At 37.3% G+C, this 27706-nt stretch overlaps 1 protein-coding gene across 1 annotated transcript in view; it reads right to left on the minus strand.

The window, feature by feature from the left end:
• The window catches only part of LOC111508778 (coiled-coil domain-containing protein AGAP005037), a 407581-nt gene that overhangs the window by 8323 nt on the left and 371552 nt on the right, over nt 1-27706 (minus strand). The window contains 4 exon segments of the mRNA XM_074169367.1: nt 20117-20228; nt 22751-22906; nt 23037-23253; nt 25543-25818. Coding sequence (XP_074025468.1) covers nt 20117-20228; nt 22751-22906; nt 23037-23253; nt 25543-25818 — 761 coding nt within the window.

Consider the following 27706-nt stretch of genomic DNA (forward strand, 5'->3'; position numbering starts at 1 on the left):
GCCAGTTCTATTAGGCTAGTCCTTAGTGGTATTAGCCAGGGTAGTAGCTGTTTTCTGATAGGTGTCAGTCCATTCACCTACAGTGTAGGGAGTTGAGACTGGCCTGAACGAGTTGTTGTTTTAGATGATTTATTAGATGAAATATTAAAATTATTGGATGCTATTTCGAAAAAAGAGTAAACTTTGTCTTTCATTTCTCACTTCATCAAGTTGTTCAACAATATTTCCATAGATGGCGTTATAGTGGAAAAGAAATGGTCGCTTGTGTTATATCGATGTAAACAGAATTCCATTTCTACTAAGTTGCATGACAAAATATACAGAGCCTTATTTCAAATCCTTGACTTTTATTCATTTCTGGTTGAACTGAAATCAATTTCATTTATTTTTTAATTCGAAATATTGACTCTAATCATTTCAAATTTATAATTTTTTTTGTCCCAGAAACAACTGATTGCCGCCGTTTACAAATATTTCGTTGTCACTCGATATAATCAGCTCTTGAATTATTGAAGGTTACGAATATTGGCAGTAAGTTTATTAAATCCTCGATATACAAGAATGATATTCAAACAATATACCTCCATTTTCGCTCTGCTAAATTTCAAAATAATTGTGAAAAAGTACCGTCCTACCATGATTGAAGGAAAAAAACAATGCAATGAATGTTTTTTGCTTTCTCGAAATCCGTAAATTCGATCTGCATACTCCACATTCTATGTGCGAGTTGAAATGTCCGAACATTAGCAATTCGTTCATTCGCTTTTGTCAGTCTTAAGCAAAATTATCTACAATTAAATTTTATTAAAGAAAATAATTTTTGATTACCTCAACACAAAAACGTTAATGGGTGCAAAAATAAACATCAACTACTGAATACTGGGTAAGTCCAACAGAACCAACTAAAAAAAAAAGAAAACAATTAACACCAATTAACATTCATATGACACTCAAGTTTCACAAGCCTGGAACATGATCATAGGATGGAAGCAAAAGCTCATTATATACAATACACAGTCTAGTGCTGTAGAAAATAGTTATAAGTTCATGCTGATACACAATATGTTGGGTCAATTCTTACATTATGACAGTCCCAATTCCAGGTTTTCATGAAAATATATCAATATTCTGTTCAAGGATCATAATTCCATTTTGAATCTCAAAATGAGGCTTGTTGGAAAATTTAAACTAGCACAACTTCTTTGTTGAAGTGAATTTCGACTCAAATTTCAATATATGAAACATGACAAGTTTTGAACGATCTGCTTTCGACTTTCACAAATATATGAAAGCATTTGTATAACACCTGGGCTTGAAAGTCCCGGGCTCAAGAAAGAAAACGCGTTCATTTGTTCAAAATTACCAATACCACGTTTGTAGAACGGTTTACCTTTTGCTTCGGAATAGGCCTCAGTTTCAGCAATGACCCCTCCATTCCGAAATTTTTCACTGGTGAGCATTTTCCTTGAGGTTTTCGAACAGCCAGTAGTCGCTAGGAGCCGAATCTGGTGAATATGGTATATGTGTGAGCAATTCTAAGCTCACTTCATGTAATTTTGCCATCGTTTTCATTGATTTGTGTACCTGTGCATTGTGTTGATGAAGCGGCACCTTCTTTTTCTTCAAATGGGGTCGTTTTTCCGCAATTTCTGTCTCCAAACGCTCCAATAACGCTATATAATTTTCACTGTTCTCGATGAATATTACACCACGCACATCCCATATACTTTCCTGCCGATTGTTGTGCTTTCGGGCGCTCTGGACGAGGTTCGCCAGTTGTTCTCCACTCAGATGACGATCGTGTCGATTCCGGCGTGAAGTGATGGACCCATGATTCATCCATTGTCACATATCGACGCAAAAATTCCGATTTGTTGGTTTGTACATGGCTAAATACCGCTCAGAATCAACAAGACGTTCTTGTTTTTGGTTAACAGTGAGCTCGCGCGGCACCCACTTCGAACAGAGCTTTTTCATAGTCAAATGCTCATACAATATGAAGCCAACACGTTCTTTCGATATCTTCACAATGTAAGCTAACTCACGCAACTTTATGTTTTGATCGTTCAAAACTATTTTGTACATTTTTTTATGTTTTCTGGTGTTACTGTCTCACTTGGACGTACACTGCGTTCTTCATCGTCGCTGTCACTATGACCACGTTTGAAGTCACCAAACCAACGTTCAATTGATGTTCCTAATGGAACATCATAAGATTTTTTGACTTACTTGCAGTGCAATCTTCCTGGTTCTATTTGAAGAATCTTCTTCTATCGCATCAAGTATAGCTTTCTACAGTTTAGACGTTGTTACAGTTTATGGTCTTTCACTACCTGCATTTCTATTAAAACTCCCAGTTCCACATAATCTTGCATGAATCGTTCTAAATGTTTTAGTACAGTCTGTTAAGATATTTGTCCTGGTAAATTCTTCGTGCTTCTCTCGCATTTCTATTTGTCAATCCATAAATAAAGTGCATGTCAGCCATTTCAGAGTTAGCGAAATGATTCATGATGGAATCACAGCTAATTGACAACTGTGACCTTCATTGATATGACAACCCTTTCACTGTTAGCTGGTCTCCATGGCTCAATCCTAAAGTGTGTGTATCCGTGCCGAGAGGATGAATAACACAGAGCATATCAGCTGTCTTTACGGAACCTTCGAGATACCGGGCGACCTCTCGTCGTAGCATCGCCTTGTCACGGTAATGCGGGGCTCTGCCATCATTAATCTTCTTTCCCTAGCTACTTGCGAGACTTTTATGGAGAGAGTAAACTCAAAAATTCTTTCTGACGCTAAGTCTATAGAGAGATGGATGTCGATCTTACGACTCCAACTGACCTCCCTGTAAATTTGGACCAGGAGCGAGTTTACAGAGGAGATGGATGTCGAGTTTATGACTCCAACTGACCTGCCTGTAAATTTAGTTCAGGAGCGAGAGCTTCTGAGCTTCTCAACTCCTCAACTCCTGATCCAACAACTGAACCTCATAAAAAAGGTTTGGTGATGTAGCCAGGAAACGATTGAGTGGTCTCCTCAAGAGCGGGGTACCTTATAAAACCGCCTTGCACCAAATTCTTGAGCGGCGTACGAAGAATCTGTCTCAGGTGGGGAAACAAACACCCCATTGAGCAGGTTAGCAAACGTTTGCGCTCAAGTTATGATTCACCAAAACCAGAGGCGAAAAACTCTGTACGGCTGAATCTAAGGCATCGGCAGGTGTGGCAGACGTGCAAAAACCCTCATATGGGAAGGTTATCGTGGATATCAAGGTGAGAATTTTGCAACTTGACTATTCGACTACTTCATTAACAGAGCATATACTTTGTGCCTGCCTCGCTGGGGACCAAATCAGGTCTTTGGAGTTCGGCAGAGCCGTATTCTTACCATCTGACCTGAAACACCACTCACCATACAAACTAATCGGCTTCGTTAAGAAGCTGGGTTCATTTGGTCGAGTGTGAATAGGTGTGAGCCACAATAAACCCTTGCGGATTGCGGTGGAGGGTCGAATAAACCCACTCCTAACCCCCTTACCCAGCTGGTTTCCAAAGCAGGTATTCATGATATGCAAAGTGGCTTCAGTTTTTTTTCTCAAAAACGAAGCTTGATATGAAGAAAACACAGACGAAGATAAAGTTGTATTTCTCGTTGGATAATCTAGAAAAATGAAAACTACAACAAACATTCAGTGACGTAAATTTTTCCTCATTATTGTTGGCTGTGGTGCCCATTGACACTCTACTGGGTCTGACAATTCAAATCTAGTTAGGGCTCAATAAGCTCCTTATTACTTCGAATAACTGTAGCAAATTTCAACCAAATCGTTCTGTGGATACTCATGATATTATTGATAGAGTTTTTTTGAAAGAACGGCCTGCATCTCAGAAAGGAAACGGACATATATTCATAAGAATTTTTTTCTCAAAACGACCTAACGAATCACCCTCTGGAGTTTCGTACCGTACTTAGAGAACACCCTGTATAAACATTTATGAAGTCCTCGAATAGGGAAACATCAATAGAATAAGAATGATTTCCCAACCTTTTCAACTAGACTGTTTCATTATTTTTGATGAACTTTTATCATTTCCAAAATTTGACTATCCAACATTTTTGTAGTTTTTTATTACTCGTCAATATTTACTTCATTTCTCCGAATCAATAAATTTCAAATATTCATGCTGATGTGAAGAAAAAACTGGATTCAAAATTCAAATTCCACTAAGACCTATTGTCTTGAGGATTTTTTTGTAGGTAATACAAATTATGAAATTATGATGCACCACCAAAAAAAAATAATTAGCGCGGCGGGGCGACTTGATTGATTCAAGTGGTGCATTTGCTTTTGCAGGAAAACCCTGAAAAACCTGCAGCAACACATCATCTGAAGACACTTCAAGACAGAACCACAGTGAATAATGACTGCATGAAGATTATATTAGTAGTTAGATTGAGGTGTTCGTCAATTTCGAACCTTCGCAAGAGTTTGGTGCTTCTGTTCTATTAACGAAAAAATGGCTTGAAAAAGTATATATCCACTAAATACTCGCAAGATCCTGAAGTGAAACAACGAGAAATAACATAGGAGAGCTTACCATAAATCCACTGCTTGAAGTCGTTCAATACATTTCAACAAAGATATTCAAACAAAAGTTAAAGTCTCTTTTGGGCCAACATAATATGAACAATTCATCCATATCAACAAAGTAAAAAATATCAAAAAATTATCACATGAAAGTTGAAGTGAGTTTCACAACAAATCACAAAATGGAGACAGATAGACATCATGCAACAACAAACATTTAGAAAAAGCAATACACATGCATTTCCAAAAATAAAACTTTCCCTTATAGTAAGGTTAGAATCTGCCAATCGAAAATATTCGTCAACTACCTACAAACCTTTTGTTACAAGGTTGGTAAGCAAAAAAGCTACATTCTAAGCTACGTAGGCACTTTACAAGTACATTCATTTACAGGGTAAGCCAAAAATACTCTATTATACCTGTCGCCGATTTTTGTACAGATACTACGAGTTACGCAAATCTACCAAAATACAAAATGTACTAGTAAAGTTCAGACAAGTGAAAACTTTGTAACCAAGCGTCATCGAACTACAAAAATAAAACCAAAGGATAAATAAAAGCAATGTGTATACTCATTTATAGTTTATCTTCAACTTCCTGAGACAGGATACTGTTTAAATGGTTTAGCTAGGACTTACGGGTGGTGCAAAACTCTAGGCCGTGGCAACCCGAGTTCAACATTTCCAATGACACCTTACTATAAGGAAAAGGTAAAAAGTTTCTATACACTTCCATAGTAATCATATTCAGACATGTTTTTGTTATAATTCATTGGTCATAAGCACATTTTGAGATCACTCCTCACAACGTAACACTAAAACATTATGGACCATTATGGATTTAGGAGAATCCTTTAGTAGTATGGTGTCATGCATCCATTTAGTTCGAAAATGGATAAAATGTATTCTTCACAGCAGAAATACCATGAGAAAAACTAGCAATATTAACGCAGCTCATTAGAGATTACCACTTCCTTTGTATTAAAATAGAGGGCTGCTCAAAAAATAAGGTAAATGTTCAAATTCTGCGGGCTACATACATTCAATGGACGATTTTTTAGGTTGGTACACCCATTTAGAAAATTCATTCATAGTATCAGCTGTTGAGCATGGTTAGTTTGTTGGTGAGAGGCATGAATATTAGAAGTGATTTACTTGTCCGTGACTTTCTGTTATCGAAAAAGTATATCAAAAAATCTGCTTGAAACTTTGTGCAAAAAATGGAACTAACTTTGCAATATTGACAGTGGCATACAGTGGTTGTACTCTGAGTCGAAAACATGTTTAAAAGTGGTACAAGCTTTTAACAGAAGGTCAAGAAGATGAGAATCATCAAATCATTATTAGAGAAGTTGCTGAGGAAAAAGGCAAATAATTGGCTCATGCCGTCAAATTTTTTCGTGAATTTTGAGTATGGAGCGTGTGGCAGTTTGTTCCAAACTTGCTGAATTTTGTCCAAAAGAAAAAGGTCGCATAAGTATCGCTCAGAAACTGTTGATAGAAATTGATAGATGAATTGATAAATGAAAATTCACCTCATTTTTCGAACAGATTATGTGATAACATTGCTATATTCTGAACCGTAACAGATATGAAGACGATTCAATATAAAAAAGTAACTATCGTGGGGAGGAGAAAAATAGTCAAAGAACATTTACAAGGACGCTCGCCCTTCTCAAGTAATACAGGAAAAAATAAAAATGTTTTTGTTTAGATCATATTAATGTTACTACATAGTGAAGAAAACTGCCTGTATAGTCGAAGTAAACGATATTGTGCACACTTAAAGTTGGCGGCACTCTCAAAGGCCAAAAAAACCAATACATAGAAATGAACCGGCTGCAAACCAGTCCACGTAGACTGTAGAATTGGCGGATGATTTTTACTAACCGAGTTTTATGATTGATTGAAGAGTCACGGTGACGAATAGAAATCGGGGAAAGCGTGGATGGTTATCGCCGTCGTTTCAGTTCATGAACTGATGGCGATTTCAGTGTTGAAATTCGATATTGGTGCAGTTATGATTACTTAAAATTTTTGTTATCTTTTTAAAATGTGGCGTCCTTGGACAAGTACTATTAGTAGTTTCGAGTGTGACAACAACGCAGGCTTTTTCCAGTGTAGTGATTCCAATAGCGATGGTGAACAATGCGAAAAAGAGATACTAGTGAATAAGATTCGGATGTATTTGAATATTGAAACACAGAGAATATATTTCAATGTATATAAGATTCTACAACTCAAGTTTGGTTTCGAGGGAAACGAATTATTACAGGCAACATCAGTTTTGACTGAAATTCCTTTCTCAACTGTACATAAGACAGTAAAAAACAAGCTTTATAAACGCAAGACGCGATGTGATACAGAGTTACCAAAACCTCTAGATGTTCATCCAATATAATCATTGAAAAAAAAACAATATACGACTGTTACAAAAGCAATGAGATTCCTACAACTGAAATCATAAGGAAGAAATCGAATACTTCCGGCCATAACGTGAGCTGCTGTGACAAAACTCTTCAGAATTGGAAGAAGAAACTAGGATTTAGATTTAAAATAATAAACACGTTTAGCAGTTATGGAAAGCAGAAGAAAAGTGGAATTGCTTCGAATACTTAGAACGAATACTTAGAATAAATTACTAAATATATAGACACGAGCAATGGGTAATTTTATATTTGTACAAAACTTGGTATGACTCTCATAACACAGTTACGAAACGGTGGACTGATGATTCGAGAATGTGTACGCCTGACATGCCTGCAAACAAAGGATCAAGACTAATCATTGTGCATTGCGGAGGAATTGAAGTTCTGTAACTGTAATCATTGAAGTTATTGTGATTCTTATAAAATCAGAAATGATTATTGAATAACGAAATTACTAACCTCCCCAACTATATTATTGAAGGGGGGCTGTTGGAAGGTATAGGTTGCACTATTTCGTTTACTTGAACTATATATGTGGAAAGCATCTAAAGGTAGTTTCTCCATTCTGTATCATGAATCGACAATGAAGTTGTGTTTTTTGATAACATACTTGTCCTGTGCGAAACTGGGCTTGATGTTGTGGTTATTTTTAGTATAATGTTTGCGTTAGTATTGCTATAGCTTTCACTTTGAATAACATCCGTTTTCTCTCTCTTCTTTTTTTCAATGAAAACGAGAAATCTGTTCAAATAGTATGAGAACAAATTTGTAGATATTATATACACAGAATAGATTGTACGTGTACTGACGTGCGTATTAATCAAATAACGTCTTTTTACAAAATGTTGGTAGATCTTGAATCGAAAATTTTATGACGAAATGTAATTTTCTGTGTCTTGTACCTGTGGCGACACAACTGTATAACAAACTCACTACGTAAAAGCATGCTCAATTGGGTGTACACCAACACGACAAAAAAGAATACCTTCACAAAGAAATTGTGAAACATCTCCAAATACGAAAATGTTTCAGAATTTCCATTTTATAATTTGATACGTTGAACTAATTGTCTATATTAGGTGTAACCCATTACAAGGAAAAAATTTTAAAAACGTGTCGAAGAAAACATTATTGCGGAGTGGAAACCTGTAAAGCCAATTGTATTTACAAAGATTATTATAGTGCATGGGATGGGTTCTAAGTACGTGGAGGTGCTTTTTGGTGCGATTTTATAGACCAATCAATTATAAAAGATATTCGTGTCCTCCAAACCACTGGTCGCGTACTTACACCTACAAGGTATCGATTAATTTTCAATAAATTCTTGCACAGATATAAAACATTGGTAATAAAAGATGGATGGAATGCAAGAATATTGTTCTATTAATCGTAACCAAGGAATACTGATATGGAATTGATTGACTAATTGATTTTTTGAAGACCTTCTCTGTATTCCTGAAATTTATTTTGTTTCTGCCCCCTCTCCACACGGGTGAAGATATTAAATATTATTATATCGTATTATTATATATTGAATGTAAATTCACCCACCAGAGAATATATAATTTTGTTTTATAGACGCGCCTTTAGACATACAAAATTTCAGCCTTCCTAGAACTCATTAGTACGGAGAAACATAGATAAATGAGTGAGTGTTAAGTCAGTGACTTTCGCATTCAAAAGTATAGATGAAGACATCATAATTTTCCATCATGTTTCCTAATCCCCATTGTGTTTTCATTATGACGCGTTATTTGGAACGGAATTTTTTTTTATCACTAAGAGTTTATTGAATGTCTGTGTTTAATCAAACATTCAGAAAGTAACATGGCTATATGAAACACTTCAACACTAATAGTGTTCAATGTGGTGAAAATTTACTACATCCTCCTCAAATTCCTAAGTTTCAGAAAAAGAACTAACTGTTTGGAGATAATTTCTGGTCATTAGAATCATATGATATGATTTTGTGGCTATTACAGTCATAGCAAATAGGTTCTTGTAAAATAGTAACTTTATGCAGTACTCCAATTGCATTCGAGTTGATTGATCCAATGGAAGTTTTAAGTGATGAAGTTTTGAATATTTCTACAAACCAAACAATTAATAGAAAGTTAGGAAAATATTACCATATATATCTAATATCTGCAAGTAAACTATGAAATATGAATATAGCTCAACCCAATTTGGCCTTGCTTCAGGAATATTTATGTGCATAGAAAGCATTGCTTATTGGCAAAAAAAAAATATTCGTTCAGATGTGCTCTTGATGACCTCTCAATTGGTGATAACCTAGTGATCAAGAACGAGACTCAATTTTAATTTCTAGGTATTCACATTGACAATAAATAAGCTCAAATTTATTGATCATACCAAACAACTTAAAAGTGGAATGTGTTCTGGATGTTATGCAGTTAGAGTAACTTCAATAAATTTGTGAATCAAAACTGCCAGAACGGTGTTTTACGCCCTCGTTGAATCCCCCTACGCTATGGAATACCGTTTTGGTGAGTAAGCAATTCATGCAGACACAAATTCGTTGAGCAAAAGATTTTAACAGTTATTGCTTTGTTCATTTTGGAATCGGTTTGCCTCATTTACAAAAATATGTTCCTATTTGAAGCATCATGCAACTCTTATAGCACCCGTTCCACGGCGTTGAAATTGCCAACTTCTTTAGCAAATTTGGTCAGGAATTCTATTTATCACAATAGGGTTAGGATGTTTAATTACTTGCCCTCAGATATAAGATAGACAAATTTGACCAACAAAACAACAAATAGGATAGACGGTATTATAATTTGCAAGAGTTTTATAATGATAAATTTACGAGACAAAATGTGGATATTTGAATATAGGTTATATAAGATTTTTGTTTATATTCTGGTTTGGATATAAATGTTTAATTGTCTGGCCCAAGTATTTGATTTCTCTCAGGGAATCTATTTTTAGTGTTTTTCCTCGTTCGCCGACATCAATAGATTCAAATGGACAATCACTGGATATATTGCAGCTAAAATGAAGACATTTTTTTTCAGATTCACTGTCAGGAGCCTTTGGTCAAACCATGTTTTGAGCAAGTGGAAATCTGTTTCTACGTTCTTTCTCAAATCAAGCTAAATGTGTGCTTCATAGAATATTGCAGTATCTCTGCGTATCCAATTTTGTTCCCAACGCTGTCCAAATTGAATAATTCATTAAGATATGAATTGAATAGCAGAGGTCTTAGTACCGTGTCTTGCGGGACTCCACATTCTATTTATTTTTGATTGCTTATTGTATCTGCAATTCGCACAACTTGCATTCTATTTCGAAGATAGCTTTCAAAATCAGGGTATCAGGGGACAGTTCCCCCTGATACCATTAATATCTAAAGTTGGTAGGAGTAGTTGATGATCGACAGTATCGAAAGCCTTCGTTGGGTCTATAAATAAACATAGAGAAGGTTTTCTTTTCTCTAAGGATGTATGTATCATTTTTGTCAGTTCAAGAATCGCGTTTTCGGTTTTTTCTTTGAAGCCAAATTGTCTATCTGGAATCAATTCGTATTATATATGTATATATATATATATATATATATATATATATATATATATATATATATATATATATATTCGTATATTTATATGAGTTTTTTTCTTTTATTCAGCGATTTTCTGAAGATTTTTGACAGATAGGTGATAAGCTTCATTAGTCTATAGTTCGTGATTTCAGTTTAATCTACTTTTTTATGGATAGGAGTCACTACTGCAGTTTTCAATGAGTCGGGCCACACACCAAGTGATATACATTTATTAATAATAAAAATTGAAGGATCTAGTATATGATGTGACATTGCTTTCAGCAGTTCTGCTTTAAGTTCTGATTAAAGCTTTACTTCATTTTTATGATTCAGAACAGTGTTTGAAGCTGTACCACCACAAAAAAACTGCAATTTATTAGTCGATATGTGACAATGGATGAAACATGGCTCCATCATTTCACACCAGAATAAAAACGACCATCATATGATGGAACTGCACGTGGTGTATCAACTCCAAAGCGTGCAAAGACTCAACAGTTGGATGGTAAGGTTATGGTATCAGTATTTTCGGATGAACTGGGCTTCGATAGCTTTCGCATACACCATATTCTCCAGATGTGGTCCCAGCGATATTTTTCTGTTCTCAGACCTCAAAAGAATACTCGCTGGAAAGTAATTTAGTGCCGATGAAGAGGTTATTGTCGAAAATGGGGTCTGTTTTCAGGCTAACGACAAATTGTACAATAAAATGTATTGCCTGATCGCTATAGTAATTGTATCGCCTTTGAAGACAACTATATTGAATGATAAAATCAAATTTTATCAATGTAAGCCTTCGAACTTTCCAGTCCAACGTTATTACTATGTCTCATTATGTCCTGCCAACAGAATAGCAATGATGCAATATTGATGTGTTCGAATTTGAACTTGAAAAAGCATTGATTCTGGCTGGTATTTCAATCGCCACAAAAGAAATAACCAGGAAAGGAATGTCTGGCAAAAACATAACAATCTGCACTGATAGCAGACAAGCCAAATTAGCCTTAAACAGACAACGTGTTACCTCAGGGCTAGTACTAGAGTACCACCAAGATTTAGTCAAAGCCTCGGTAGATAATAACATTATCCTGAGGTGGGTTGAAGGGAACGACAAGAGTAAAGGTAATCGCATTGCCGACTCTTTAGCCAAGGAAGCGGCTGGACTAAGAATTTAAGGACCCAGTGACACCTACGGCCTGATGATTCGACAATTGCGGGACAAGCCAAATGTTACACCCATGCTCAATCCTTAAAGAGTAGGATGGAATCAAAGGATGAAACCTTACCAGAATCACCCTGGTCCATCCTGGGAAGCTGGCACCGGAGAAATATCTGGCGATGACCAGAAAAAACCTTCGCTTTCAACAGTAGAATTTCTGACTGGTCACTGTCAACTAAGGAAACACCTCCATAATATGAGGCTAGTGGACACACCTCTATGTAGGATGTGTGAACAGGAAGATGCGACTGTCAGGCATGTCCTATGCGAGTGTCCTTTCTGGAAAGGACAAGATGGACGATGACCTAGGAGGACAACTCCTAGGGAGCATGTACAATGGATCACATGTGGCCTAAGTACTGTGGACTTACACTCGCCCTCCCTATTCTACAGATACAGGGAAGCAGTGATTCAATATCTGTTTCAGAAAAAGTAATATTTTCTAATTTAGGATAACCTGGTAATAACATACGTCTACACCCCGAGTAATATTTTAATGAGCAACGCGTCTTCTCCATTGGGGAAAACAAATAAAACAGTTTATTGCAACTAATCAGACTTTATTGGACGGATATGAAAATGTCAAACTAGAAAACATCAACAAGTTCGCACTTTGATTACGTAATTAAAATGTATTCATGGTTCAAGCCGTATAATTCGCGTGTTAAAGCAAAATTTTCATTTTATGTTCAAATACAATTTTCAGAAAGTAACTACGGTTCGTATTTCTCAGAGACAGGACTAGTTTGAATGTTTCTCACGGTTACGTTATGAAACGAGATTTTAATTTTAGAATAATAAGATGAAAAATATTAATGAAGGTGGAGTGGAAGAAAATCTGAGCCAGTAAGCTGTGTTCGAATTGAATCTGAAGTATTAAACGTTTCGTCTGCTACTGCGTTAGACATCATCAGTTATATTTTGGAGCCTTGTTCGTTGCTAAGACTGTCGACCCCTACGAACAAAAATCCTGAAAAATTGAAACTTGTGCGAGGCCTCACCTTTTGACGATTCCTAGCATAGTACATGATCAACATATATGTGTAAACAGTTTATTTCAAACCCAATTGTTTTCTTCCATCGAGAGTTTTACAAATTTTTTGAATAAATATGGAGAAGTATAAAACCGGAAAGCATTTTTCCGGTTTTCATAACTTCACTCCTTCTTTGTGAACTGCAAGTGTAAGCTCAATATGTCCCACACTGTATATTTCAATTGTACTCATGTATAATAAAAAAAAATTTGTATAATCTCGTATTGATATAGGAGTTCCGCAGGGATGCGTGTCAGGACCGATATTGTTTCCGCTCAATACCAATGATTCAGATAAAACTTCATAAATTGCTACCTTCATGAAGTATGCTGAAGATACATCGATAATTATTAGTGGAGAAACTTATGAGAACTTATTTGAGTTTTGCAATAAAAGTTTGAGTAATACTCATGTCTACATGATGTAACACAAGCTATTAATTTGTAGTTGGCCATACCTGAAACGGTTTCATATTCAACAAAAATATACGATAAATCTGAAATGAAATGGAATTCAACCTTACTTTTTGTTCAAGTACAAAACACAAGCACTTCAGAAATATTCCCAAGGCGCTCTATCAAGATCAAAAATCACATGTAATGTTTCTTAATCTACAAGAACTGTTGAAAATGATTGCGTTACACCCAGCAAATTGAATGTCTGCAGCCGTTTGTAGTGATCGGAATGTTGTTGGTAGGTATCAACGGAATTGTTAGATTTTTCTTTACTTTCTAGGTGCAGGGTGGTACGCTATACTTTCATTTCGGCTACGTTAATAACTTTAAAATCACCCTTGAATTTTTGCCGCATGTTTAATTGACCCCTGAATATTCGTTGAATAAATATTTTCCACTTTAAATTTGTGTTTTATTGTGCAGTGTATTTATTCCTAACTCATAATTAGGTATTATCGTGACTGTTCCTATGTGTAGCCGGAAAATAAATAAATGATTATCAATAATCATAACTGTAATGAATTATTAATTATTAAATATGTTAGAAAGACTTGTCAACTGCAGTTTTGGAGTTATTGATTGGTTTCATACTTAAACTATTTCATTTTGTGGTTGGTCTGGCCTATTCTCATCCGCAAAAAATAGTGATTGCAGCTCTTAATATCAAAGTCTACGCTCATATAGTTTGATATATTGGTAGTAATAAGTAAACGCAAAACAGATCTCTGGGCACCTGCCGACGAGAAGGCCTTCAAAGTCTTCATAAAAATCAAGAGTCAATCAATCCGTAACGACAGTGGCGTATAACGACGGACACATATCCAAGCAAAAATAGATCTGAACAATCCATAGAACCAAAAACATTTCACGTAATAATGATGGCAAGCATTATATTGAAAACGAAAATTTTTACTCATGAGTGGTTATAGCCTCCTTGAAGTTGGAGCTCCACTTCCAGTCGTACTATATGGAAATACAACAAAAATATATTTTATCGGACATGGCTGGCTTGTGGTGAGGGATGTGGGGACAGCTTTGCTGTGGCGAGAAACAGATTAGCTTGTGATTGGTTTGGTGTGAGTTTCGGATATACTTTCAACAATGTCACTCAATTTACTGTTCTTCAAATGTCAATCATGAGTCAATGTCAATGAGTTTATCGTTGACTTTGTCATTATTCACTGTCGATTCATTGTTATAGTACCTAAAGACATAATTTTGCCAAACTATATGAGCTCTTTTCTTGGGTGCTTGGTCGCTAGCATTGTGTTCTGGGTAGACAAAGTTATTAACTAACAGACCCACCTACAGCGTTCCCTGCCTATTGAAAATCCTTCATTTCATGTTGCAGAATCATCCTAATTTCTGCTAGATGAATATTGTCGAGAAAAATATTTACAATTCAAGAAACTTCATGAAAGAGTAATGAACTACACTCGTAACAAATTACTTTTGTTCTCTTGTACTTACAAGACTGGTACTTTTATGGAAGAGACCAACAGACCATTGAGTTTCGCCTGTTTAAATCTGCTATAATAGCAGTGGTAGTCCCTGGGTCAATGATGTTACAATAAAACTCTTGTTCAAATTTCCCTGAGTGGAAAAATATTGAGTAGGTAATGGCTCTACTTGCGAAGACCCTAGCTGCAGGATTGACAGTGAACTGAGACCACAAATATGAAAAATAAACGAGCATCTCATGCTCTTACAGCATTCTGAAAATTACTGCCAATGTAGTGTCCCAAAAACTGTCAACTATGACCTGCCCTATACATCTGTTTGTTTCCTATGGAAAGAGAGTGGATAGCAATTGGTTAGCGGATGGATGAAAAACACGTTCGAGTTCTGAAGCGAGTGTGGTGGTTTGTATGGACAGGACTGAGGATCTATAAGAGCGTATTCCACGTAAAAATCTTTGTCATGGATTCGTGTGGAGAGATTGGTCGAAAACAATCTCACACATGAATCAATAAAAATATCCTCGAACTGCCAAGTGGTTTTGGAAGCCTTTGAATCTCACCGAGCAACGTCCAAGTTAACAGTGAACTGTCAAAAAAGACTCTTCAATATATGCATTGGTCTGGTCCACTGAGTCCTTCAGAAGAAGAGATGTTATATGTGGTTCACTTTAGGCTTTGTCAAACAAACACTGAACACGAGGACCGCAAAATTTTCGAAAAATCAACAAGAATTGACCAATTTCAGTGTCATACATCCTTGGGAGTATATTACCAAGTAATTGTTAGGTTACAGCAGAAATGATCTCCGTTACCTGACAGATCTACTCACTGAATCATCATGAGGGAAAATTTAGACAGTCGAAAGAAAGTGAGTGGGAGGATGTTGGAAAGATGAAGGAGCGGCAAAGTATATAATTTATCCCTCCTCTGCTATGGACCGAATCAGGTTTCGAAATTTTGACATCTGACTTCAATGTTAACCCTTCAAATAAGCTGATTGATTTCATCAGAGAAGCTGTAGGTATTTATTCAGTCAGGTTTCAAGAAAAGTGAGACACTTCAACTGACACGGGCATACGTTATTCATTTCTCAGGTTGTAACATTCAAACTTTTGTTCGAATTTCCCTGACTAGAACAATATTGAGCGGATGATGGTGATGAATCTGCTTGTGAAGACCCCAGCTACAGGATCGACAGAAAACTAAAACCACGGATACAAAAATAAACGAGCCTCTAAAGTCTGCAAAGCTCAACTTTGCCTTCAAATTTCGGATGAGAAATTGCTTTCTGTCTCTCTAAAGCTTCAACAACAAGCAGGCAATTAGATACTGCAAGAATCCAGAATCCGAAAGCGTATCATGAACCAAAAATACTGCTGACGAGAATTATGCCACATCGAAACTGTAAGGTCTCTGTAAGGGACATACGTTATTCATTTCTTAGGTTGTAACATTTGAACTTTTATTCAAATTTCCCTGAGTAGAACAATATTGAGTAAGTGATGGCGATGATGACTCTACTAACCAAATCGGTTAACAGGAAGGAAGGGACAGAATGGCTAGCACGATCACCTGATCTTACGCTATTAGAATTTTCACATATTGATTCATAGGAAAGGAAAATAGCCTTTGTACTTTGTTGAGTCACGATTCTGATAATGTACTTGTAGACAAATCGTTTTTATTCACGATCAGGACTCTGTCAAAACTTTCGAATATGATTTTTGAAAGCTCTTACAGCAAATGTAGAATTATGCACCAGTCTCAAGTCAGAACCCGTTGCAATCTTCGAGTTTTGAGAAATCTTGTAGGCCATTTGTCACATTATAGAAAACGAACTCGAATGGACTGAAAATAGTTTATTGTTGAAAGTATCTCCAAAGTCTACTTGTAGAGTCTCAATGTTTGTGATATTACTTGTGGGTATAGAGATGATAAGCCATGATATACTCATAATAGATTTTCAACTATATCTAACATTTACACTTGATATACAGTATACTCAGACATAGTACAATAGATACAATAATACCTTGAGGGAGTTGGTACCAATAATACTCTTGAAAACTTCTAGGTTATGTCAATAGTTACATGGTTGGAAATTGGGAAAGGCGTTTATGAAACAAGATGCTTTCTACAGCGAGAAAAATACTATTCTATGTATTTGGATCATATCTGTGAGATGGTACTAGAATTTTCAAAATTTCTTTCCGGCTAGTTCATTACACATCTGAATTCATGGTACCACATTGGATATATACAGTGTGAACAAATTTTCGATGCTCTCTCACAAATTTGATCTGGATGGACGGGACAAAGGTCAATAGCTAAGGTAACATTGGAAATGCTTGTACATTTTTTAAAATCACCTTATTAGAATCCATTGATATTTATGCATTCTTCTGCAATGAAAACGCTGAGAAAGGAATCAATTTATATTTTCGTATATTCATAGATTGGTGTTGATATTTTTCAGTTGTGTCCTTCGTTCAGAATTGTGTACGAAAAAAACAAATCCGGAAACAAAAATTTTGCTTGCGACAGTAGGTTCGCTATCAACTCGCAATGTTACATTGATAATCGAATTAATAATGAAATGAAATTAGTTTGAGAATGAGAAGACCAATATTTGAGATACTCAAATCCTTTGGAGTTCTCATGACCAGAACAGAACATTCGAGCTCAGAGGGTCGGTGATGGAACGAAAAAAAACAACCTAAGTAATTTTCAAAAAGAAATCTAATAGACTTCCGGAAATGAAATCTCTCCCTCTAGGTTTACTGGTCGTTGCATTTGTCCATCCTTCTTTTATCAAAATTGACGGGAGCTTTGTCGGTGAGGCATAGCGATCTTGCTCGAAGCAATGCTGTCACCCCTTTTTTGGCGAACTTTTTATTAGAAAAACACTTACATTTTTTTTATTAAGTCACCTCCTGTTATGGAGACTCTTTGATTTTTCACACATATCTTTCGTATGATTGGTACAAACCTATTCCCACGTGGCCATCCAGTCCAACCTGGCCTGTAACCGGCGTGAGTAGGAGTAGGTGTTGAATAAATTCACTTTAGCACTCCCACGTGGACATCCGGTCCACTCTGGCTTCCAACCGGCGTGAATGAGAGTGTTATTTCTCTTTAAACACTTATAAGACTTTCATTTTCATAGTGGCACGTTCTAAGACAGCGGACAATCACAACACAAACTGAGTTCCAACTCCAACAGTGGCGTACGCGTACCTTCTTTGTGAACGGTCGTTATCGGCACGTCCGTTCACCGCCATATCAGAAACGAAACTGAATATAAATATTTCGACTTAAAAATTCTGATCAAGGGTGAGAACAAATAATGATTTCTATTTCCAGAGTCAATTAGCCACATGATTTTTCAGCAAATATTTTTCAGTGATTTCAAGAGGAAAGAAATACCATGATATGAAAGGTATGGGATTTTGATCTTTATTTGGTTCCTGTTAACCCTAGTCATATGTTATTGCAACATTTTTCCCTCTTTTTGATTCCAGCATCGAGATTAGGAGTTGCATTTGCAAAAAAAGTCACCTTTGAAATTATGTTCAAGGTCAAATCAAATTCTGATTGAAAGCTAGTGGGAATGTGATATTTCTTTAATTTTATCTTGGCTTCGTGAGATTTCTAGGGGTTTCCATACTTTTCCCCACTCTGTATATAGGTACCTATACAGAAACACCACTTCTAGAGGACATATTCACAAGTCAAAGTTAGGTGAATCATTGTTGAATTCAACAACTTTGTAATAAATCGAATCCTGCTCCACATTTCTTTTCATTTTCATTACTTTAATTTCTCTCCCAATAAAAGTATCAAGTAATTCGAGTAATGTTCATCTTTCACCTCCTGAACCACTATGCATGCTGTTATTGGCTAAGGTGTGTGTATCCGTCCCGAGAGGATGAATGACACTGAGCCTATCAGCTGTTTCTACGGAACCTTCGAGATACCGGGCGCCATCTTGTCGTAGCATCGCCTTGTCACGGTAATGCGGGGCTCTGCCGTGATTGACCTTCTTTCCCTAGCTACTCGTGAGAATTTCATGGACAGAGTAAACCTAAAAATTCTTTCTGATGCTGAGTCTATAGAGGAGATGGATATGGAGCTTACTACTCCAACTGACCTCCCTGTAAATTTAGATCAGGAGCGAGTCTACAGAGGAGATAGATGTCGAGCTGACGACTTCAACTGACCTCTCTGTGAATTCAGAGATCAGGAGCGAGAGCTTCTCAACTCTCCAACTTCTGATCCAATAACTGAACCTAAAAAAAAGGTTTGGTGGTGCAGCCAAGAAACGACTGAGTCGTCTCCTGAAGAGCAGGGTACATTATGAATCCGTCTTGCACCAAACTCTTGAGCGGCGTACGCAGAATCTGTCTCAGGTGGAGGAACAAATCCCCCATGCAAACGTTTGCGCTCAAGTCATGACTCACCAAAACTAGAGGCGAAAAAGCCCTTCACGGTTGAATCTAAGGCATCGTCAGGTGTAGCTGACGTGCAAAAACCCTCATATGGGAAGGTTGTCGTGGATATCAAGGTGGAATTGTTGCACCTTGACTATCCGACTACCTCAATAACGATGAAACACCGAAGTATATACTTTTTGTCTGCCCAGCCGGGGACCGAATCAGGTTTTTAGACTTCGGCAGATCCGTACAGTTACCATCTGACCTGAAAGACCACTCACCATACAAACTAATAGGCTTCGTTGAGTAGCTGGGTTCATTTGATCGAGTGTGAATAGGTGTGAGCCACAATGAACCCTTGCGGGTTGCGGTGGAGGGTCGAATAGGACTACTCACTTTGGACCTAACCTAACCTAACCTCAAAAAACTTTACACTTGGAGAGTATTCGATTGGAGACTTCAAATCAGTCATTATACACTTTTCATTATAAATATATCCCTTCCAATTCAAATAAAGGAATATTTCTGAAAATTAAGTGACACTGTACATAAGGATGTTTGGTTTAAATCTCTTGGCATATCAACGCCAAATCTGCCAGTGAAGTAAACACATATTCGAAGTATTTCCTCTGAAAAACAATTTCATGAAATATTTTTCAATTCCAATTATTGATAAATGAAGTTCTGTAGAAATTCAACAGTACTCATAGCTTCAGCAATCGTTCCTTTTCGCACTCAGAGGGATCACAACTATAAAATATCAACACCACAAAACTATCCGATACTCCCACAAATCAAATTGCAATACAAATTGATCGAATTAATTCAGTACGTCGATTACAATCCCCAATATGATATAATATATAAATTGATTCAACACAACAATCACATGCGGGTTAGTGGAGAGATTCATTGCCGGAAGTGAAATCCTCACCTTGCTATGCGTCGACGATGGAGTTACCGGAGGAGTTTCCGTTGATGTAGGCGAGAGACGTCCGTCATTGGAGTTGGAGCAAGGAAGCCTTTGTTCTTGAACACTGGCCAGTCTGGGGAATAAAATCATATTGTTTCATCGGGTAAATAGTTGAGGTGGAATAATCCCATGAATGATAATGAAAGAAAAATTATCGTACCAAATATAGTTAGTAATGTAATGCCCTGTAAATTCAGCAGTGATTCATATTCAATTAATGATTGATGGGGCATTCGTATACCCTTCACTTGAAACGAAGAATGTAAAGGACTTCGAACAGGGGCATCACTCCTTCACTGGCCCTTCTTATACAAATACAAATGACTTTGTCCTCTCCAGATAGCCCATACTATCTACTAAAGAATGCTGGATGTTCATAGTTGGTGCTACAGGAAAGAGATGTTTGCGAATAACACCAAAACTATGAACATTCCCTTCAACACAAAGGGAAATCTTCACTTAATTCAGCTGGATATATGTTGATGACTGATAGATACGTATGGAGGCAATTGCCTGGTGGAAAAGCTTTGCAGCAAACGGCTCAGGTGAAGCCTTTGTGTTTCATAGATACAGGCTAACCGGCTATCTCTGATGACATCAGCACCAGACAGTCAGTGACCATAGAATTTTTTTGGACCTACCTCCTCTCCACATCTCCCAGGAAAGAGATGCGAGATGGACGACATACAGGATTGTTCCTATTGACAATTTCAGAAAATAGGCTTGTTCGAAGCCTAGTAAATGACTGGTGACACTGAAAATCACGTCGTTCTGGGAATGAACCTCAACGTAATGTCTCAACTGTCAACTACGACCTGCTTATACAGCCTCATTTTGGAGAAGAGAGGAAGGAGAACATATAGTTCTTGGTTCAAAAATTCCTTCAGGCATGTCTTATGCCAGTATCCGGAGTTATCGTCAATAAGAGAGTGTATGTTCGGCGAGTCTTGGCCTAAACCTTTCGATATAAAGGAGATGTCTCCTAGTGACCTGTCCACCTTCCTGGAAAGGACAGGATGAAAGATGATCTAGAAGAACAACTCCTCGGGAGGATGTAGAATGGGCCTACACTCACCCTCCCTACTCTACAGATACATATACAGAACTCCTTCAGGTTTTGGTGCGGGTGTGGTGGTGTGTATTAACAGGACAGAAATGTCAAGCTGCCTTACACATGAATCAATGAAAATATTCTCGAATAGCTAAGCGGTTTGGTAAGAACTTAACTTCCACCGAGCAACGTCCAAGTTGATAGTGAACAGCCAAAAATGAATCTCCTCAATAGAAGCACACCAAAATTGTGTCTGGTCTGAATTCCTGGTCACATTGGCCTGGAAAGTGATTAAGACGGTGACTCTTGTGCAATGAAGGGCATTGTGAGCAGTTTCACCTACCAAAACCTGTCATTCGCACCATTTCAGGCTATGCCTGAAATACGTTAACGTATACGTGAATACGTTAACTACAAGAAGAGTTCAGGACTTCCGAAAGGAACTACCAGGATTGGCCTATTCCAATGTCAATCATTCTTAGAAGTATATTGCCAAATAATTCTCAGAATACAGTGGTGAATCACCATGTGGGGAGATTTGGAAGTTGGAAGATAATGAGTGCCGTCTCTGTTTGTGCTTGCCCCGCCGTGGACCGAACAACATTTTCAGGGTTTGACAGTTTCACTCTTTTCATCTGACCTGAAAGTTAACTGTCCAGAAGAAGCTAGTTGGTTCCATCAAGAAGTTGCAGGTATTCATTTAGGTAAGTTTTAAGAAGAGTGAGCCACAATTAGTCCTTGTCATCTCTTGCCATCACTTTTGCCATCTGACCTTAAAGTGACCTGCCCAGAAGAAGCTAATTGTTTCCATCAAGAAGTTGCAGGTATTCATCTGGGTAAGTTTTAAGAGGAATGATCCACAATAAACCCTTGTCATCTCTTGCCATAACTTTTGTCATCTGAGCTGAAACTTAACTTTCCAAAGTCATCTGACCTGAAAGTAAACTCTCCAGAAGAAGCTAATTGGTTTAATGAAGAAGTTGCAGGTATTTGTTTGGACGAGTTTCGAGAGGAGTTAGCCACACTAAATCCTTGTGTGTTGCAGCGAAGGGACGAAGACTCACTCCCTTTGGGCCATCTACATACCTAACTCTTCCACAAACCAGAATTGCAACACTTTTCATGGTGAACTTTAAACGACAGGTTCATACATTATTCATTTTTCAGGTTCCAATTTGTGGAACACTTCCTGGGAAATTTCTCAGTGTTTCCCTATGATAATTAAGTTTGAGCAGGAAAAAATATGTTTGCAAGGTATTTCTCCAACACACACACCAGAATAGATACAATTCTCTTGAAGTCATCTCCACATCAGAAGTCTTAATACTAGCTTATGAAATTATAAGTTTCGGTTATTCACCAGCAAAAAAAATATGGAAAGAAAATATATTCAAGTTCCTTGTAGTTTTCATTTCATTCGAGAGAAGAAAAGGAAACTTTGAATCCTGTTGATTCTGCCAAAAATTCTACTATTGAAAGAGAATATATATTGGATGAGATTCAGTAGATTGAGAAAATATCAGAACTAGTCATTACAAACCTACCTTTTGAGTGTTACCAGTGTACCAGTTAGCTTTTTACACCTTCTTAGGGCACTTTCCAATCGTTCAGGCTCTTCTTTCAGAAATTTCTCTTCCCTCATAACTTTTTCCATTTCTGTTGTCAAAAACGACTTCATTCCATCTTGTAAACCGGGAAACCTAAATCATCGAGTTACTGTAAATATATGCACAACAATTGACGATAACAATTCAGATTGAAAAATAATTCAAAACTCTGTAAGATCTAAGAGGTCAGCTGAAATCTCTCGAGTTTGAAACTCCATCTCACCTCAGCTTCAAATCTGCTACAGTCTTCGAACTTTTACTCAAGATGAGCGCCATATTCTCCACGTCAGACATATTCACGCGTGTTTTCCGATTGATGACATTTCCTCGAAGCTCTTCTACAGTCGATTCGAGTTCACTGAGGTCATTTTCCAACCTCAACATCTCCTGCTTGTAAAGGTCTTCTTCCCTAGTCAGTCGGACCCTTTCTTGATCCATACCTACAATTGATAAATAACAGTTGATACGAAATTACTAAAAATTAAATCGATAAAACAACTCTTCCAATGCCGAAATTTGCTGACAATCATCATCTGATTTATTCATGGAAAAGGATATACAAACAAACGATAAATATTACTGGAGTTTTTTCCAAACCGTTATTTTAACACTTCGACACGTGTTTTGGCCACCAAGTGATCATCTTCGGGAGGAAGATCAAATTTCATCCTCCTGATAGAGCTCAAGGACGTACCAAAAAGTGCATATTAGAATTGCTACAAAGATTGGAAAAACACGCAGGCACATATGTATCATATCTGAGGGGATTACTTTGAAGAAGATAAAATAGAAACTAATGAATGAGTTCCACAAGTCAACGGTGTTTTTGTTACATGAACTTTATGATGTTTATGTTGGCCTACCCCTATTATAAATATATAATAATTTTGTTTCAATCACAACCAGTTTTTTTGTGACAGCTATATTTTCATTTCTGACTTAATATACGTCATTTAGGCGGCTATATAACTATTGCATCAGCTGATATACATTTTATTTTCGTTAGGTACATCGCAAATATGCAACGTCGAAATTTCCAGCGTCCAGCGTCGAAATTTCACCCCATTAATTGATCAGTGCTTTTGAGAATATTTTGGATTTACTGTGCAGCATCAAGATAAATTCTGGGTCCCAGATAAATGTTGTGTAACGTGTGTGAGACTCCTATTAGGTTGGGCTTTTTGAGTCAAACAAAAATAAAAGGCATTACAACGAAGTCCAAACATACTATCCAGTATCCAAACTTGTCATCGGCCAACAGACCCATCCTACACAGTCCTGAACTGCTTGTGCCGAAGCCCCCAGATCGACCAGAAAGTTGGGAATCCAGTCCGGAAGAATTTGTTTGCATGAGGAATATGAAGATAGTGACCCAAGTTATGAACCGCAAACACAAAGTGATTTAAACAATTTAGTACGCGATTTGAATTTGTCTAAAAAACAGGCTGAGCTTTTGGGGTCTAGATTAAAGGACTGGAAATTTACTTTCAAAAGTTACTTATTTTCGACATTGTGACGATGCAATAAAAGCTTACTTTTCTATAGTAAATGATTTAGTTCATTGTCATAATATTTATGTTGGGATAAATTTATTGAATTTTGAATATGATCCAAGTCACTGGCGATTGTTCATTGACTTCTCAAACTACTCAAACTACAGCAGTGTTGCTGCATAACAGAAATGAACACCCTTCGGTGCCAGTTGCTCATGGTTCTGCTGGAAGAGACTTGTGAAGAAAATATAAGATTTCTTCTTGAAAAAATCAAATACAGTGAACACGCTTGGAAAATTTGTAGCGATTTAAAAGTTATTTATTATTTGCTTGGACTACATGTTGATTACCCACAATTTTGCTGTTTTATTTGCGAATGGGACAGCAGAGACAGAAAAAGTCACTATTGAAATGAAATGTGGCTCAAGCGTGAGTCACTTACTCCAGGCCGTAATAATGTTGAAAATTAACCTTTAGTGAACACCGATGACATACTTCTACCACCGTTGCACTCGGTCTGATGAAAAAAATTGTAAGAGGTATGCACAAAAATGTCAGTGGATTTTTATATCTGGAAGAGAAATTACCCAAACTCAGCGATGCGAAAATTGAAGGGAGAATATTTGTAGGCTCACAAATACGACAACTTATGGAGGATAAGAGCTCTGAAGGAGAATTAAATGCCAGAAAATGGAAATGTTTTGTGATTGTTGTCCAAAATTTCCTAGGAAATCATGAAGCGAAAAACACAAAGACTTGATAGAGGAACTAATAATGTCAGATAAAGCTTTGGAGTGTTATGTTAGGACACATTACACTCCAAAGCTTCATCTGACATTATTAGTATGTTTGACTCTCATCTAGATTTGGGTGCTGTGAGTGACGAAGGGAAGAGATTCCATTAGGACATTCACTTCATAGAGAAGCGTTATCAATGGAAATTGAGCCCAGAAATGCTAGCAGATTATTGTTGGAAGCTCAGAAGGAACCTAGCAGAAGACAAATTTTTAGGAACATCATAATGAGTATAATTGATTTTTGTAATTTTCACCAAAATATATGCTTTGATGTCAAGACAAAAACCTGTTGCGTGATTTTTTTTTCATTGATACAATATTGGTTAGTGACCCTAGTAGATTCAAAGTTTGATATAAGTTTTCATGTGACAAAAAACGGTTAAAATTTTGTTGACCAGTGTTATGAAAAATGAAAATTCACTACCGAATATTGACTCACCTGCTTGCCACACTTGTTCTCCCCCAGCCATCAACATAGCCCTGATTTTGATAAAAGTATCTCGTACGGTTTCCTTCACGGAATGTGCCTGTGCCTGTGACATCCTCCTCAAATTCCTCATTTCAGCGCGAAGATCTTTGGCTTTCTTCTGAAGACCTCTGAGTTGATTGTACATTTCCGGAGTCAGTTGTAGGTCTCTGTAGATTCTGCTGTCATATCCCGGCGAAAGCGACGGTGATGGTTTGGGAGGAGGGCAGGGTTTCAGACGATCCCGTTCTGAAATAAAATTTCAATTAGGAGGGTTGGATTGTTCAAAAATGAATCATGACAAGGAGTAAAATTCAATAATTTCAACATCCCAACTAGTTCTCCCTACACGAAGAAAATGATTAACTTGTCTATATTTTCATTTCCAATTAGATATCATGGACATTACTCATAACTCTGAGGCCGTAGTGCTTTTAAACCTGATTCAATCCAGGAACTGTTGACATTCGAATCTGTTTTCAGAAAATTCAATTCATTTTCTATGAAATAATGGAAGTTGAGAGAACTTTTGATTCGGATATTCTCGAAGGGTAACGGAATACAACTCTTTTAGAACTGTCTTACAGCAAGAAAATATCCATTTATAATAGATTCATTATCAAGAACGAAGCACGCAGTGGACGCTTCAGAGAGGTTGTTACCGACGAAAACATCGAAAAAGTTCACGACAAATTTTTTAATGACCGCAAATTGAAGTTGATCGAGATAACTGAAGCTCTGAAGATATCAAAGGAACGTTGGAAAGATTGTGTATGAATATTTGGGTATGCGTAAGCATGAACTTGTCAGCAAAACTGTTAAGGACCTAACTATTTCATTTACTTCGGCTGTTAACCACCAGAAAGTTGTAAATATTTCAACCCTACTAGCTCAGAGGATCGATAATGTGAGGACATAGCTTTTCAATTCAATACACGTGTATTTATATCGAATGAAGTAAGAGAAACTAGATACTTTCCATCTTAGGAGACCATCTCAATTTTCATATGCACAAGAGGCAATAGTAGAGTATCAAAGTGTCAACTGGTCGTTTCTAAATTATTATCAGTTCATTTTTCATAGGTTGATTTCTCATTTGTTGCTTGGACATTGCAATATAAGCTTCATCTTGACAGTCCACTCACACGTTACACATAACCTTAGTCCTGACAGTCCACCAACACATAACCTTCGTCCTGACAGTCCACTCACACGTTACATATAACATTAGTCCTGACAGTCCACTCACACATAACCTTCATCCTGACAGTCCACTCACACATAACCTTCATCCTGACAGTCCACTCACACATTACCTTCGTCCTGACAGTCCACTCACATATAACCTTTATCCTGACAGTCCACTCATACATAACCTCCGTCCTAACAGTCCACTCACACGTTACACATAACCTTAGTCCTGACAGTCCACTCACATATAACCTTCGTCCTGACAGTCCACTCACACGTTACACATAACCTTCGTCCTGACAGTCCACTCACACATAACCTTCATCCTGACAGTCCACTCACACATAACCTTCGTCCTGACAGTCCACTCACACATAACCTTCATCCTGACAGTCCACTCACACATAACCTTCATCCTGACAGTCCACTCACACATAACCTTCATCCTGACAGTCCACTCACACGTTACACATAACCTTAGTCCTGACAGTCCACTCACACATAACCTTCATCCTGACAGTCCACTCACACATAACCTTCGTCCTGACAGTCCACTCACACATAACCTTCATCCTGACAGTCCACTCACACATAACCTTCGTCTTGACAGTCCACTCACATATAACCTTTATCCTGACAGTCCACTCACACATAACCTTCATCCTGACAGTCCACTCACACATAACCTTCGTCCTGACAGTCCACTCACACATAACCTTCATCCTGACAGTCCACTCACACATAACCTTCGTCTTGACAGTCCACTCACACGTTACACATAACCTTAGTCCTGACAGTCCACTCACACATAACCTTCGTCCTGACAGTCCACTCACACGTTACACATAATTTTAGTCCTGACAGTCCACTCACACATAATCTTCGTCTTGACAGTCCACACACACATCGCAGTTGAAAGGTCTAAAATTTCGCGTTGCATTATACC

Source organism: Leptinotarsa decemlineata, unplaced genomic scaffold (genome assembly GCF_025532065.1).
Source record: "Leptinotarsa decemlineata unplaced genomic scaffold, Ldec_3_MD MMD2_P_RNA_scaffold_5, whole genome shotgun sequence".
NCBI lineage: Eukaryota > Metazoa > Arthropoda > Insecta > Coleoptera > Chrysomelidae > Leptinotarsa > Leptinotarsa decemlineata.